The following is a 13,664-nucleotide window of genomic DNA, read 5'->3' on the forward strand; positions in this document are numbered from 1 at the left end:
CTGGGAACTTTTGAAATTGTGGTATGCTTAACATTTTACGTGATTTTTTTACTTTGTGTGTGTCTTCATTCGCAATATCTCCCATTTTTTGTAGAATTTTGCCTTGCTATTAGGAATCAATCATTTTTATCGAAAATCATTGTAAAAGTAAAAAATTAGTGTACCTGCAACAAAATCACCATAACATCACAGTGAACTCATGATTTCTTACAAATACACAATTTACCGAGCAGTGTGGGAAAATTGTGTGGGTTCCAGATGTTTTTGATGGATTTATAGCTTTGGTACTGCCCAAAGTACGACACAAAAAAATTGGCTGTGATCACTTTAATATGACAGGAACAAGCCACATTAGCTACAGTGGGAATTAGCTACAGTGGGAACACTGAAAAATTCATTTTCTATCATTAGTACTCAGTAAAAATACAAAACAAGATTACTTTACTCGACTTTGTTGTACATTTAGAATCATAAAACAGTTATTACTTATGCTTCACACAAAAACAAACGTGTTCAACGAATCAAACAGCAACAAATTCTCAAACTTCTGAAAAATTTCTATTTTATTTGAGAGTATATGTTATGGTAACATTGATATAAAACAAAAGTACCAGTATAAGATGAAGGCTTAAGATTAGAGCTCATTGCGAACCAGCATTTCAGCACTGGACATGCAAAGCTACTGACCTAACGGGGCTCCACCACAGCAAGGATGCCACTGATAAGCGTAAGATACTGTAAAAAAGAGTGCGCTTCCTTCCTTGCGTTTCACATTACCACTTCCCCGATAACAGGCTCTTTATTTTGTGTTTTAGAAATTATATACTCATTTAGTGTATCCGCCTTCCCAACATTTTCTACCGACACATCGGTGATGAAATCCGCAAGGTTTTGCCTGCCACAAAACTGCTCCATCATTTCCGACTCTGGCATTTGAGAATATTTCGTTGAATTAATCCGGCACATCATGAGGCCACAACTTTACGAAGCATTTTCACAGCACCGGATCTGTGTATCCTGCGAGCTTGTATCCGAACAGTTCAAAGTCATACATATAAATCGCGTGCAGCTGGAGAAGCTGCTGTCGGGGTAGTTCCGATATGTAGTGGGAGAACTCTTTTCGTGATGATTCATTGCTTCGCGTCTTCACATTTCTTGCCGGGAACGTCCGTCCTTGTAGGCCGATTCTTGGCAGCAAAGCTTTCAGGTCTTGATCTAGAGTCTCCACCTTTGCTATGACGTCGTACCTGCACCAACGGTTGGACAACAATCGGTAGTTGTCTGCTTGCTACAAGCATAGTGTGGCAAATAGTTTTTGCGTAAGGAAAGCCCTCGGCAGGATCAACAATACAAGATGAGCTTTAAAGCTTCTCGTTACTGGAATTAACAAGTTCATTTTATCGAACCCATATTTATTTGAAGTAGCTTAATTAGGTTCTTCAAAGCTTTCGTATAAATACCTCAAGGGTAGGTAACTGTACTTGTTTAAAAATGAGTAATATAACATACACTTGCGACAGTTCTGGCATAAATTTTGAGCACAATATGTACTGCCGCAAGAAGAATATACTTAGCCACCCCTTTTCTTTTGTTTTTTTAAGGGAAACAAAACTTGCTTCTAGGCCCACACCTATTTATAACGCTGGTCCAGGATCCGTCAAGCTGCCCGATGCAGCTTTCTTGTCGGACCTCATTCGCTTTTGTTGCAGTAGACGGTTTAAAACAAAAAGAAAGAAACAAAGGAAAGAGAGAAGAAAAAATAAAAACTTTACAACTTTGCGATTGTCGAAAGCTACCAGCACGCAATACAAACATTTGTGTAAGGCGGAAGGGGCTACAACAGGTTTTTTCGACAAGGTACTTTATTCAGCTAGCAAACACAGTAAGAAGCACTTACCGTGCCACCAGGGTGTAATGGGTTAAAATAAAAAAAGTGACTGAACGTTTTTATTTCAAAATCAAGAAGCTATGCAATCTACACAGGGTAATTGTATAAGAGAACTCCACAGGATAAACAGACTCGGTATATACACAAGATAAAAACACAGCATAGTTACAAAAATCAAAATTTCAGAATAATTCTTGTGATATTGCACAAATTCCACAACATGTGTTTTACCCCGTGCAGTACATTCATTAGGAATAGCCGGAGGAAGGATGGAGCCCAAAGCACCCTCTCTGGCTCCTGGCGCCGCCTGGTGCGTCTATAAACTCACACCTGATTACAATACGTCACCTTTGTTGGCAAGCCATGTAGCCCTAAACAAGTTCCACTACAGAGTCAAGCCGGAGAGCATCCACCATCTGAACCCCATCTCGCCACACTGATTTATTGAACCGTAACCCACCTGTGAAGCAACGGTAATTTTTCCAGGCCCTTGATCTCTCGCAGTTGTTCATCTACATACCCCAAGGTGATAATACTATCGAAGGAGGGGGGTAAACACGATGTTCAACGTTGTACGGTATAATACAGCAGCTGCATCGAGTTAGCGTCAATGTGGTGTGCCTCGAGAGTAGTTTAAGAGGTATTGCTTTGGATATCCTAAAACACGAGGGGTTAGAGAAACAGCTGAAGGCTTGCAGAAGCTCAATGACGAGCGTATTCTGTGCTTTCGAGGACATCCTCAAAAGACAAAATATTCCCACCCACAGGAAAGCTGAGAATGTGGTAAATTACACAGCGTTAACTAAAGTGTGGCGACCATTGCGTTAAAATTAAACGGAAAGAGCCTACAAAGTTGGACGGGTAAGTGTGGATTTATAGAATAAAAACAATAAAAGAAGAGTGCGAATAATGAAACTCGCTCGATAACGGCCTTTAGAACGCCCATTATCGTTCGTTCTTAATTTATACGTTACCAACAAATGCCTCATCAGCTGTTAACCCGCTCAACGGCATCACTTGTAGGGAAACGACCTGTAAAACGTCATATAAGGCGAAAAATGTAATATTTATTTTTTAAATTACTAAAACATATTCTTAAAACATCAAAGTGAAAGCGAAGGCAACAGCCGTGTTTACAGGCCAATTTTTTGCAGGAGAATTCCGAATAGAAAAGGAAAGGGACAAAACTGTTTCATATAGGAGAAAATGGGTGACGCGACTAAGGAAAAAGACGCTGGAGTCGACAGTACGCTTGAAAAAGTAATTACAGCATTAACCAAACAGACTGAAGTTATTGCAAAGTAATGAATAAAAACCTAGCAACAATATTCCCAGAGTTAGCGTTAGGTGTTGAAGAAACAACGTAAGAAAATACCCAGCCAAGTTTTGCAGAAAAAAGTCAACTAATTGTGAACAGCTAGAATTTGAATGTCCGGAAAGTTAGGAGCAGACAGAAAGGGGGGGGGGTTGAAATTTATTACCAAAGGGAAGGCTAGTGACATTTATGAATACAAAGAATAAAAGGAATAAAAGTTTGGAATAGAAGTTTGGTACTAAAAGGTTGGAATAAAAAAGGAAAGGAATACATTTTGGTACAGAAAAGATGGATTCAAACATGACCTGGTTGGAAGGGTTGCAAGTCGATAGAGGATTAGGTCGGACGTCGGGAGACACAAGATATTAGTTGTTATTATTATAATATTCTTATAATTGTGATCATGAACGATGTGAAGACTGATGGCACGTATGAACACTGTTGTTTCTGCAAACAGACGCATGGGTTTCAATAGATGTTTTTTGTATGGTCCCTTGGTGATACAACCTGTGTCGGTCAAAACGATGTACGCTTGAATTAGAGTTTTCCCTGTTAATGAGGGTAAATATCGTACCATCTGCAGCCAAAATTATTATTGTGGCTTGTGTTGTTATTGGCTTGCACAAAGATATCTCTTCTTTGCAATGACAGTTCACAGACTCGAGTATTGCTTAAGCACAGCAGTACAAGAGAAAACGCTCGAGGGAGTTTACGCGAAACGTTCTTCTGTGCTCAAAGTGGCCGAGAAGACAAAATTCGACTTTGTTTATTCTGAAAGAGGTTGAATTTAGTAAATCACCGAGCACTATTCCCCCCAAGGAACACGTTTTATAACCAAATAAACTAAACAAATGTAACGTCCTAATTTCGCGCTACAAGGCGTGTTCTTGCGCGAGTGGCCTCATATGGCCATAACGTAGTTTTTACTGCGTTAGCATTCCGCCAGCGTTAAAGTAATAGGGTAAACGGGGCCAGATGCCCCACTAAATACCTCCAGGTATGTTTCCTACCGGTGTCCACAAGTGTCTCTAACGTCATAGCGAAATTGCGGGAAAGTGGCACGGATTGTAAACTTTTTGTACAGACAAGGAAGTCTTTTTACGAGCCAAAGTTGTATTTTGTCTTGACGAAGAGTAAAGTCTTACTCTGGAGGAAGTACTTAGCTTTCGATTAAATTTGCTGATGTTGTTTTTGACTCTGCTGCTGCGACTCGTGATGCTAAAAATCTTTTTTGCGATTGCTGATTCAGCTGATACCATAAATACAAGCAATGCTGCTACTACCACTATTGCACGTACAAGTTTCATAGTTTCTCCAAGTACTATGGCAATATTCCGGCCAAACCCTGTTTCTACTCTAGTTTAATTTATCTAATAAAAAACTGCACAAAATAAAGAGATTAACGTCCTTCTTTTGTTTCTAGCCCCACAGCTCTAAATAAAAAGTTGACCAACACTATCGCTCTCCGAAGCAAATATTATTCCCACCAAGATTTCTCTTCCTTGTATCCCTACTGGGCTTACCTCATGCTGCAAGGTCTGCACCGAGTTGTGAATGGAGCCCAGTGTTCGTCCCACTTCTCGACAGGTTCCTTCAGAATATTACTGACAAACTCGCTGAACGTAAAAGTCCCGTTCGGCCCTTTGCCCACGAAGCCATGTTTGTACATCGCCTTCGCTCCGGGAATAAAAGGATCAGTTGTCCGGATTTTGTCCACATATGCTGACACCAGCCTTTCAAATGGGTGCCGGACTATTATAAGCTTGCCGTATTCGGACCCCAGCTTCTTATCCCAGTAAGGGCAGGGTAAAACGGAAGGAAACCTTTTCTTAAATTCGAAAAAGATCTCGTCCGCATTGTCTCCCGGATCTTTGATGCGCTCTGCTTCCAGGATGAGCGTCTTGATGCTGGAGGTGGCCGCCTTGGGAATGGGGCAAAATCCAAATCGTCGCCTCTCGACCAGATAAAAGGAGCACACATCCCTTCCGCAGTACTTGCGATCCCAGCTTGCTCTGTCATCAGTTGGGTCTGTCCATAAGAGGTCGGCGTACTTCTCGCACACGGAGTCAATGCGTGCCAACCTGGCCGGAAGGTCGTCCAATTCCTCGCTTTCGGTAGCTTGTGTAGTGTCGGATATGTCATCGCTGTCACTAAAGGTGCAACGGGATACCTGTGAACAAAATGGCAGGATAAAACACTTAAAGGTTTTTTGTGTGTGCGGGGTAGTTTCACTGCTTATAAACCTGACATATATACGCACGTGAGACTTTGTAGCGGCCTCGCTTTTGCTAAGAATATTTAGGTTCATTTCACTCTAGTGATCAGGTATTAGGGGTCTTGCAGATACTTTGGGATATATTGCACGAAGAAACGACTCAATAATAACGTGATTTTTAAAAATCCAATTTTGGTGCCAATACCCAGCCGGACCGGAACAACGTGGGAGCAACATGCAACCTGTATGTCCTTAGGCATTTGTTCCGCAGTTTCGAAAGAACTCGCATGGGCATAAAATTTTGCAGTAGAAATTGCTTACGCATTAAAATGAAGTTTTGTAAAAAGAAACATCTGAGCATAATAGTAGATGCAAAACGTGTATGAAGAATGTAGTATCCCCACAGATGCACAGCTTTTTCCCCCACCTTCATGAAAAGTGTAAATAAACAACAACTTCAGAGGTAATAAACGAAGGAAGGAACCACCAAGGGGCCGACTGCATAAAACAGTGGCACTGCTTTTAAAAAAAGAACTTAGCTTACACGCAAGCATTAGAACGCGAATACGCCTTCGCAAATCTATATGATGGATATAATCGCCTTGCTGTATCGCGCGTTTGCAGAAAATTTATAAAAAGTAAATTACAGAGAGAGAAAGAAAAAACTTTATTTGGAAACAAAGGCGGTTCACATAACCCAATTACAGGTCGTCTTCAGTGAATGCTGAACTCTGCTCTAGTGCGTTTTTGATGTACCGCACTAAAGCTAGCTGTTCCTCAAAAGAGAGGTGAGAGTCAGCCTGGTTGGGCCAATGGGATATGCCATCTGCGTCGGTTTACGTAAGTCAGGAATTCTGGGTGTATTGTGAGGACATTGCAATAGCACATGTTGCTGATTGGGATATGCAACACAGTGTTTGCACGCTGGTGGTTTTTTTGCCCTTCCTTTAGAAAAAAGATGTCGGCCAGCTAGAGTGCATGTAGGGTTTGTCTCCGCTTGTCTCAGTAAAACTGAATGCTGCGTGTCTAGGTTAGTGCGAGATGAAGAGGGGAGTAAAATAAGATTGAATGTCGTTAGAGGAAAAGGAGAGAGGGATACAGCGTAGCCCAGATACTACCTGTTACGAACAACTAAAATTTTCTCCTAGAGCTGACAAAAGTTCTCAAATGAAAACACCAGTAAAACATAGATGCACTCCATTTTTTGGTGCCATGGCACACGTGATAACACCACACAAACAGGATGCCAAAGACAGGTCATCAGTTAAAAAGCCTATCTACTAGTTATCTACTAGATTTCCGCGATTCTCCCCTTGCTCTGTCCCTCCTACGGTGTCGCCCAGCTTTGCGCTCCCTGGGGTAATATTTACGAAGCGAAATACACCCACTGTGGTTGGCGACACGCGAGAGATCGCTCAAACATTGCGTTGGCATTAGGCGGCCAGAGGATAAACTGTCTGTGTTCCATTTCAGCGGTGACAAACTCGGCACTTTCCTTCAGTTCTTGCTCACTGATGTCATTGCTCTCATCCACGCTCCTATTGTTCCTTAGCTCTGGTTCAGTGAAGTGCAGTTATGCATAGATTGTTCTTCTTGTCGTAACCAGCCAGAGAAATCACAGCTGCTACGATGAGGCGCAGGCGTCTCCAGCTACAGAGAACCGGCTCTGGAGCTCTTGTGATCATTTGTAGCGCGTAGGTTCGGAAAACGGAGAATATGTTAACAAGTTCTCACGTATCATTTCCGTGCCTTGAAGCAAACGTGCCACAATTTTGAATTACCCAATTTACCGGCGCCATGACAGTAAATTTGGTTTTTTTTTTCAGCGCGTTTGCCTCAGCGCGTTGCACAAAAGTAATCTGGTGGCTGCGCCCGAGTGGCTGCGCCCCAACCAATGAACAAAAAACTACGAGATAAACCAGCTGCAGATAAAACCCCAGCCGTTAGCACCAGTACTCAGTGCTCTACATTGAGGCCACAGGGTCCGAACGGTGGGCTGCTGTTAGCAGCCGCTCAAAGGAATAGCATGCGCAGTTACGTCACACATGTCATGCGGGTGCTCTGTGCAGCGAAGCGTTTGGAAACACGCAGCCGGGATAGAGCAGTTGGCGCCGCCGCTGTAGCAAAGCCATGCTTCGGCAGAAAAACGAAGAGGAGCGTCTTTTGAAGGGTGAGACAGCGAAACCTGGCAATGCTGATGTGGTAGCTCGGGGCTTCACCACCGCGCAACACAATCGCAGACACCGAAACAATTCGGCATATGAGCTTAGTGATTCCCATTTATACCGATTTGAACTAGTTAGTTTGGTAAGTTTGAGAATTGTGAGAATTCCCCGGGGAACTTTTACAACCGCTATATATTAGAAGTGGTTGCTCCTTTTGCCTTTTGTAATACCTCATATAACAAAGCGGAATTGGTATTCACCTTTTTAGAAAACGGAGTCCAATTCCTGGGAAGCAGTGCGCAAAAGGTACCGTTTCTCTAGCGGCCAGATGTCTTTATGTGGTCTCTATTCTCTGTTTTCCCGCCATGCAAACAAATCCTTCACGTATCTTTGCCGCCGTACGACCACTTAGTTCCATCTGGTACTGGTTATTAGGATGTCTTATCGAACAACTGAATCAAGAGTCGCGAAGGAAGCGCGCAATGGACGCGAAGCTGCGCTAAAACAGGCCCAAAACCTCCCTCGCTAAAGCAGACGGCAAATCCATCCCACCGACGCGCCAGCCGGTTCGAGCAGGCACCTGCGTAGGGTAATGCAGGTTAACCACCTCGGATGTGTCATCTTCGACGCGCCATCTACACTGTGCTCCGAGCGCGAAAACCGCCCTCCCCCTACCCAGCCGCGTTGGGAGATTTTGTCGCGCTCGCCACGAAGGAACCGTTGGCTGGTAGAGGTATAAAGCTTTGCTTTAAAATTGTTCATTAACTACTCGTGTGCTATAGCGTGTAGCAGTGTTCCCCACCCTGGTTTCTCTAACACATCTAATCAACCGATTATTCCTGGAGTCTCAATTATCAAATCTACAATGCGTCGTCATACAATGCAGCCTCACTTACATTAAGTTGTGCTCTTTAGACGAATCTATGTGCATAATTTCAGCGTGACTTAACGGGAATCAATTTATTACTGGTCAGCTTATGTATGTTATTATCATATAGTATAAACACACTAAAGAGCGAAGTTTATTTATTTTTTATTTATTTAATTATTTATCTATTTATTTATTTCTTTATTTAGTTGTTTGTTTGTTTTTTTATTATTTATTTATTTATTTATTTATTTATTTGTTTGTTTGTTTATTTATTTATTTATTTGTGTTACCCTCAGGGCCCGAGGGCGTTACAGAGGGGAGTAGGAAATACACAATAATACAGACAAAAGCAGTAAAACAACGATAAATATTACAACTAACAGCTTGTTATGAGAACAGGTTGGTTCAGCTACGGACCGAAGAAGGCGATTCCACTTGCAAAAGCGCTGGTGACAAAGGAATTCTGAAACAGGTTTGTGCGACACGATGGAACGTGAACTTTATGCTGATGGTCGATCCGGGACGACATGTAAGATGGACTGTACAATAGCCTGCTTCGGAGGATGCGATTACAGTGATCAATCTTGTGGAACAAGCATAAACGAAACACTTTTCTGCGATGTTCAAGAAGAGGCAAAGATAGGCTTTCTTTCATATATGTAACACTTCATGTGCGGTGATAATTTGAAAGTATAAAGTGCGATGCTCGATTTTGAATGCTTTCTAACTCGGAACAGAGGGACGCCGTGTTCGGATCCGAAACTACCATTTTGGACGAACTAAAGTTTTATAGAGAAGCAATTTCAAATAAGGAGTAGCCTGATTAATTTTCTCCGGAGACACCCTAACGTGCGATTGGCGTTGTTAATAACGTAATTGATGTAAGATTTCCAGGATAGGGTAGATGATAGGTGCAAGCCAAGGTATTTATAAGACTAGGCATCTTCAAGAGGAACATTGTTAATAGAGTAATAGAATGGTTGGGTCTTACTTCGAGAAACGCGCATGCTCTTACACTTATTAATATTGAGTTTTATTTGCCAGAGCTTGCACCCTCCAAAACAGGTTCAACATCGGACTGTAGTGTTATAGCGCCAGAATCACTGGAAATTTCCCTGTACAGTAAGCAATCGTCGGCGAAAGGCTGATAGATGAAGAAATATTAGTTGGTAAATCCTTTATGTATATTAAAAACAGCAATGGTCCCAAAACGGAACCTTGTGGAACCCCTGAAATAACTGCAGAAAAAGCCGAATAATTGCTATTAACATTTACAAATTGATAACGGTTAGTCAGGAAACAGCGCAGCCATGCAAATACATTTGGGTATAGGTTCAGATTTGAAAGTTTGGAAAGACACATATCGTGAGGGACTGTATCAAACGCTTTAGCGGATTTGAGGAATATGCAGTCTGTGATGTACCCGCGATCAAGAACCGTATGAAGATTATGCGTAAAGCATATTAGCTGTGTTTCACACGAAAACGATTTTCGGAACCCAAGTTAAAACTTATTGAAAAATGAAATAGTTTCCAAGAAATTTATATTATGAGAATAAATTATGTGTTCCATTGTCTTACTGAAAAGGCGGGGTATTAACACCGGTCGATAATTATTCGGACAATGTCTGTCCCGAGACTTGTGCAGGGGGACCGCCTTCCCGACCTTCCATTCATCGCGGATAGAGGACGTTTCAAATGACTGCGCAAATGTTTTGTCAAGGTAATAGAACAGTACACTTTAGTATTAGCCAAAAACTTTGAGTTTATATTATCAACACCTTATGATGAATAAATTACCAATATACCAATTAAACACTCAACGTCATAATTATCAAAAGCAGTCGGTTTCATGAAACATGCATGAAGACTTTCAGGGTATCAGTTAAACTTGTTAAAAGTAGAAAATGCAGAAGAAAACACAGAATTAAAAACATTGCCACACTTTTCAGCAGGAACTGCTGAATCATCTGGATATTCAAGCGTTACAGCTACATTTGCGCTTTTATTAACAATGTTCTAGAATTGTTTGGGGTGAGCCCGCATTCTGAGCCCGCATGTTTGCTTCCACAGATGTTAAACAATAATTTCGCATGGTGGCACTCTTTTGCCAGCTAATTTGTGTGAAATGTTCTTTAAGAATTGTTGTTTTGGATCTTAGTGCCGCTGTTGCTCGAGTACATGAAGTTTTCTCCAAAAGGTTTGCAACAAGAAGGGTAAATGCACATAATGTATACTGAGAGAAGACCAAAGAGCGAAACTAAACTTAGGGAAGGTAATACAACCAGTCAAAGATCATTGGCTTCCAGGATAACATTTACTTGACTTGTTAGTCTCTATTGTACCAGGACACTTCCTTGGGTATAAATATTGTAACGTGGTAGCACGAAGGATGACATGAACCATGGCAATAAAAAAGAACCGATCTCTTTGCAGTATTTACATGGCGGTCTCAAGATAGCGCGCCCCAGGACCCAGCCACTTCTTCGTCGTCTTCTTACTGAACACAGCCAGCATAGGACATTGCCTGCCGATGTGTCCCGTGACAATATAGGAACACGAAAAAGTGTGAGCCCACATAACTCCGAAATTCTAGGCAGTCAACTACGTCATTCTACAGTTTGTGGCGGTGTTTGTAAGAGATAGCATGACTGGATCAAGACGTTTTGTTCCGAGCCTTTTTCTCGGATTAAAACTTCTTTAGCAGTGAGCTTAAAATGTCAGGGATCACACGGTGACGAACACTGTGTTTTCAGCGTGGGCCTCTACGTGAAGGCTTGGAATGTCAGGTATAAAAGCGGGGTCCCTTTCGCCATGAGAAATATTTAAATTGCGGCTGTGGTTGCCACAAATATTACCAATACTACTGTTGGAGCTGTTGCTGCTGCCATCACGGCAATGAAGCTATCATTATTGATTATGTATACATTAACAAAAAACCACGACACCATTTCCCTTTTCGAGAAAAACAATGTGCATGCGAGAACCTGTAGCACGTTTGCATCAAAAAGCGATAAAGTTTCAACGTACACGTACAATTTAGACTCAAATGCTCCGAGGTTTTATGCAGCCATTCAATTCTATAGTGTCTGAGACAGGTTCCTGTGCAAACAAATCAGCCACACCATGGTGATATTTCTCGCCTACAAACGGGACCAATATTTCAGTATGCGCCGAAGCAACTTCCATTTTTCCATGTAAAGAAACCATATACAACCATTTCTTGGACTGCCCCCCTCACAAAGAAAAACTATTTTTTCTCACCTTTATTCCACGTCCAAGATAATCGCTGATTCCGAGAATGAGCAAGACTAGCACCCACACAGTTACAACCGCCCCACTGACCCAGACAGCCAGACTCCATCGCATCTCTGTTTGATTTGCTGCGCTCGAGCTCTAACAACTGCAACTAAGGCTCACCCACAAAAGCGCAGCTGTGTTGCCGATATGGCGCAAGGGTTCGTCACATGCGCGTGCGGTCTCTACGTTTGCAAGCATAGAACCCTTGTTGGTAATGGCGTGAGTGCCACTCTTAAATTTAAGTTACATTCACAGTTTGTAGATCTTTTCGCAGGGATATCTGACACCAGCCGTGTCTGTGTGATGAGTGTTGTGCGGAAACAACGGAGAATACAGTCTGGGCGAGCCACTCATATCCGGCCAGTGGTAAGAACAGCTGCTGGTCGCTTATACCCAGCTACAACTGGAAACACCTGCCCCTACGTAGAACAAACTTGTCACAAGCTCCAAAGACAATAAATATTTCAACGTCGTGTGCCGCCCAAACAGGTGCAAAATTCGGGGGATATGTTGTTTCATGAATCGGAATGTTTCAATGCTGATGCGTGTATTTAGATACAAATTGTCTCCGTAAAAGAAAGCTATGTTTTGCGGTATGTTATATTGAATAAGAAGAAAAACTAATTCAAACTCCTGGTCTCGGTTAACTACTCCTGCTAAACGAGCAAAATTGAGCCGTTTATGTTCCGGCATTATAACCGGATAATAAAAATTGCAGTGATTCATTGTCGTTATGAATCTTCTCTAGTTAAACCTGGAGGTTGAAAGCCATTTAGGGAGTTTTAACTGCAATGGTAGACCCACGCCCTGGTACCCCAAAATTGATGTCCGGTTAAGCAAAAAGAATTTTCAAAGTAGTTGGTCTGAAGGCACGATCCCGGAGCAGTGCGGTCATCAAAAAAGATCCTGATGATGCCAGTATTATTTAACTTTGGAACGGCGCACGGAAAACGGGGGCAAGACAAAGGCACACACACAACCCAATTGAGATATTAGCAGTGAAGGGCTAGGATTCGGAATCTACGACATCCCCATGGCGTCTGGATCACAGGCGCTTTCTGTACAGTCATAGACGGAAATACGCGTAATGTCAACGCGGGAACGCGAACGCGGATGGAAACGCGAACACGGAAATATGATCCCATTTCTTTCCGGGCAGAGAAACTGTTGCGTGGCTTTATTACAGTAACAAATACTGAAAATGTGACTTTCCGAATATAGCAGTAGCGAGCCATTATTTTACGTCCACTGTCCATATTCTTTCATATTGCATGTGCAGGTTCATACATTTGTGTTCTCATTTCATTCGTTCATGACTGCACATTCCCTCTGCTCCGAATGCGGCTCCGCCCCAGTTAAACACCTAATACCTCGAAAATAAAAAAGAATGCGCGGATCCCGTGCGCAGATGGAAATCGACGTAAAGCGAAGCAATAAATGAATCCACACTGCTCGCCTGTCATGGCCGCCACGCGGTGTTTCGTTTTCGCATTTGCACTTGTGGCTTGTGAGTATTGTGCTCACAGCGCTCGTCGTCTTGCATGGCCTCCAAGTGTCGTTTTCTTGAGCTCAGACAGGGTAGTACGCATAACCCGTAAAACACAGGCGGGATGAAGATGATGATGATTGCTGGTGACATCCCTATTATTACGGGGTCATGACGTGTCATCATACCAAACAAGCTAGTATATCAATATTTTATACTCTTCGTTTCTGCTCTTGGGGAAAGCACAGGATACTTACTTTTTATGTTACAGGTAGTAGCTGTCATAGGCAATATTCCATTCTTTGCTTATCGTCCCCAATCATTGTAATCTCTTTTTCGCCGCCTCGACAGCCTTGAAGCTAACTCCCTCTGTGCTACTCTTATTTCCCGGGCGTCCTGGAAGCCGAATACTTCCAGAGCGAATA

General features: G+C 42.4%; 1 protein-coding gene across 1 annotated transcript; it reads right to left on the reverse strand.

Moving 5' to 3' along the window:
• Nucleotides 1-321: 321 nt before the first annotated feature.
• Nucleotides 322-12,079, reverse strand: LOC144141906 (carbohydrate sulfotransferase 14-like). Its single transcript, XM_077673376.1, has 3 exons — nucleotides 11,718-12,079; nucleotides 4,727-5,373; nucleotides 322-1,247 (listed from the first exon to the last, which is right to left on the reverse strand). The coding sequence occupies exons 1-3, from the start codon at nucleotides 11,820-11,822 to the stop codon at nucleotides 995-997; spliced, it is 1,005 nt and encodes a 334-aa protein (XP_077529502.1). The 5' UTR covers nucleotides 11,823-12,079; the 3' UTR covers nucleotides 322-994.
• Nucleotides 12,080-13,664: the final 1,585 nt, after the last annotated feature.

The sequence above is a fragment of the Haemaphysalis longicornis genome, unplaced genomic scaffold (genome assembly GCF_048455015.1).
Source record: "Haemaphysalis longicornis isolate Haplotype H1 unplaced genomic scaffold, Haemaphysalis longicornis Haplotype H1 scaffold_6, whole genome shotgun sequence".
In the NCBI taxonomy this organism is placed as follows: domain Eukaryota; kingdom Metazoa; phylum Arthropoda; class Arachnida; order Ixodida; family Ixodidae; genus Haemaphysalis; species Haemaphysalis longicornis.

What these genes read in the sequence shown, in the direction of transcription:
- LOC144141906 (XM_077673376.1), bottom strand. Translation starts at nt 11,822, where the DNA reads ATGCGATGGAGTCTGGCTGTCTGGGTCAGTGGGGCGGTTGTAACTGTG. An exon ending in ATCTTGGACGTGGAATAAAG is followed by an intron (nt 5,374 to 11,717) that starts GTGAGAAAAAAT and finishes TTTTGTTCACAG; the next exon opens with GTATCCCGTTGCACCTTTAG. An exon ending in TGCAGACCTTGCAGCATGAG is followed by an intron (nt 1,248 to 4,726) that starts GTAAGCCCAGTA and finishes CCGTTGGTGCAG; the next exon opens with GTACGACGTCATAGCAAAGG.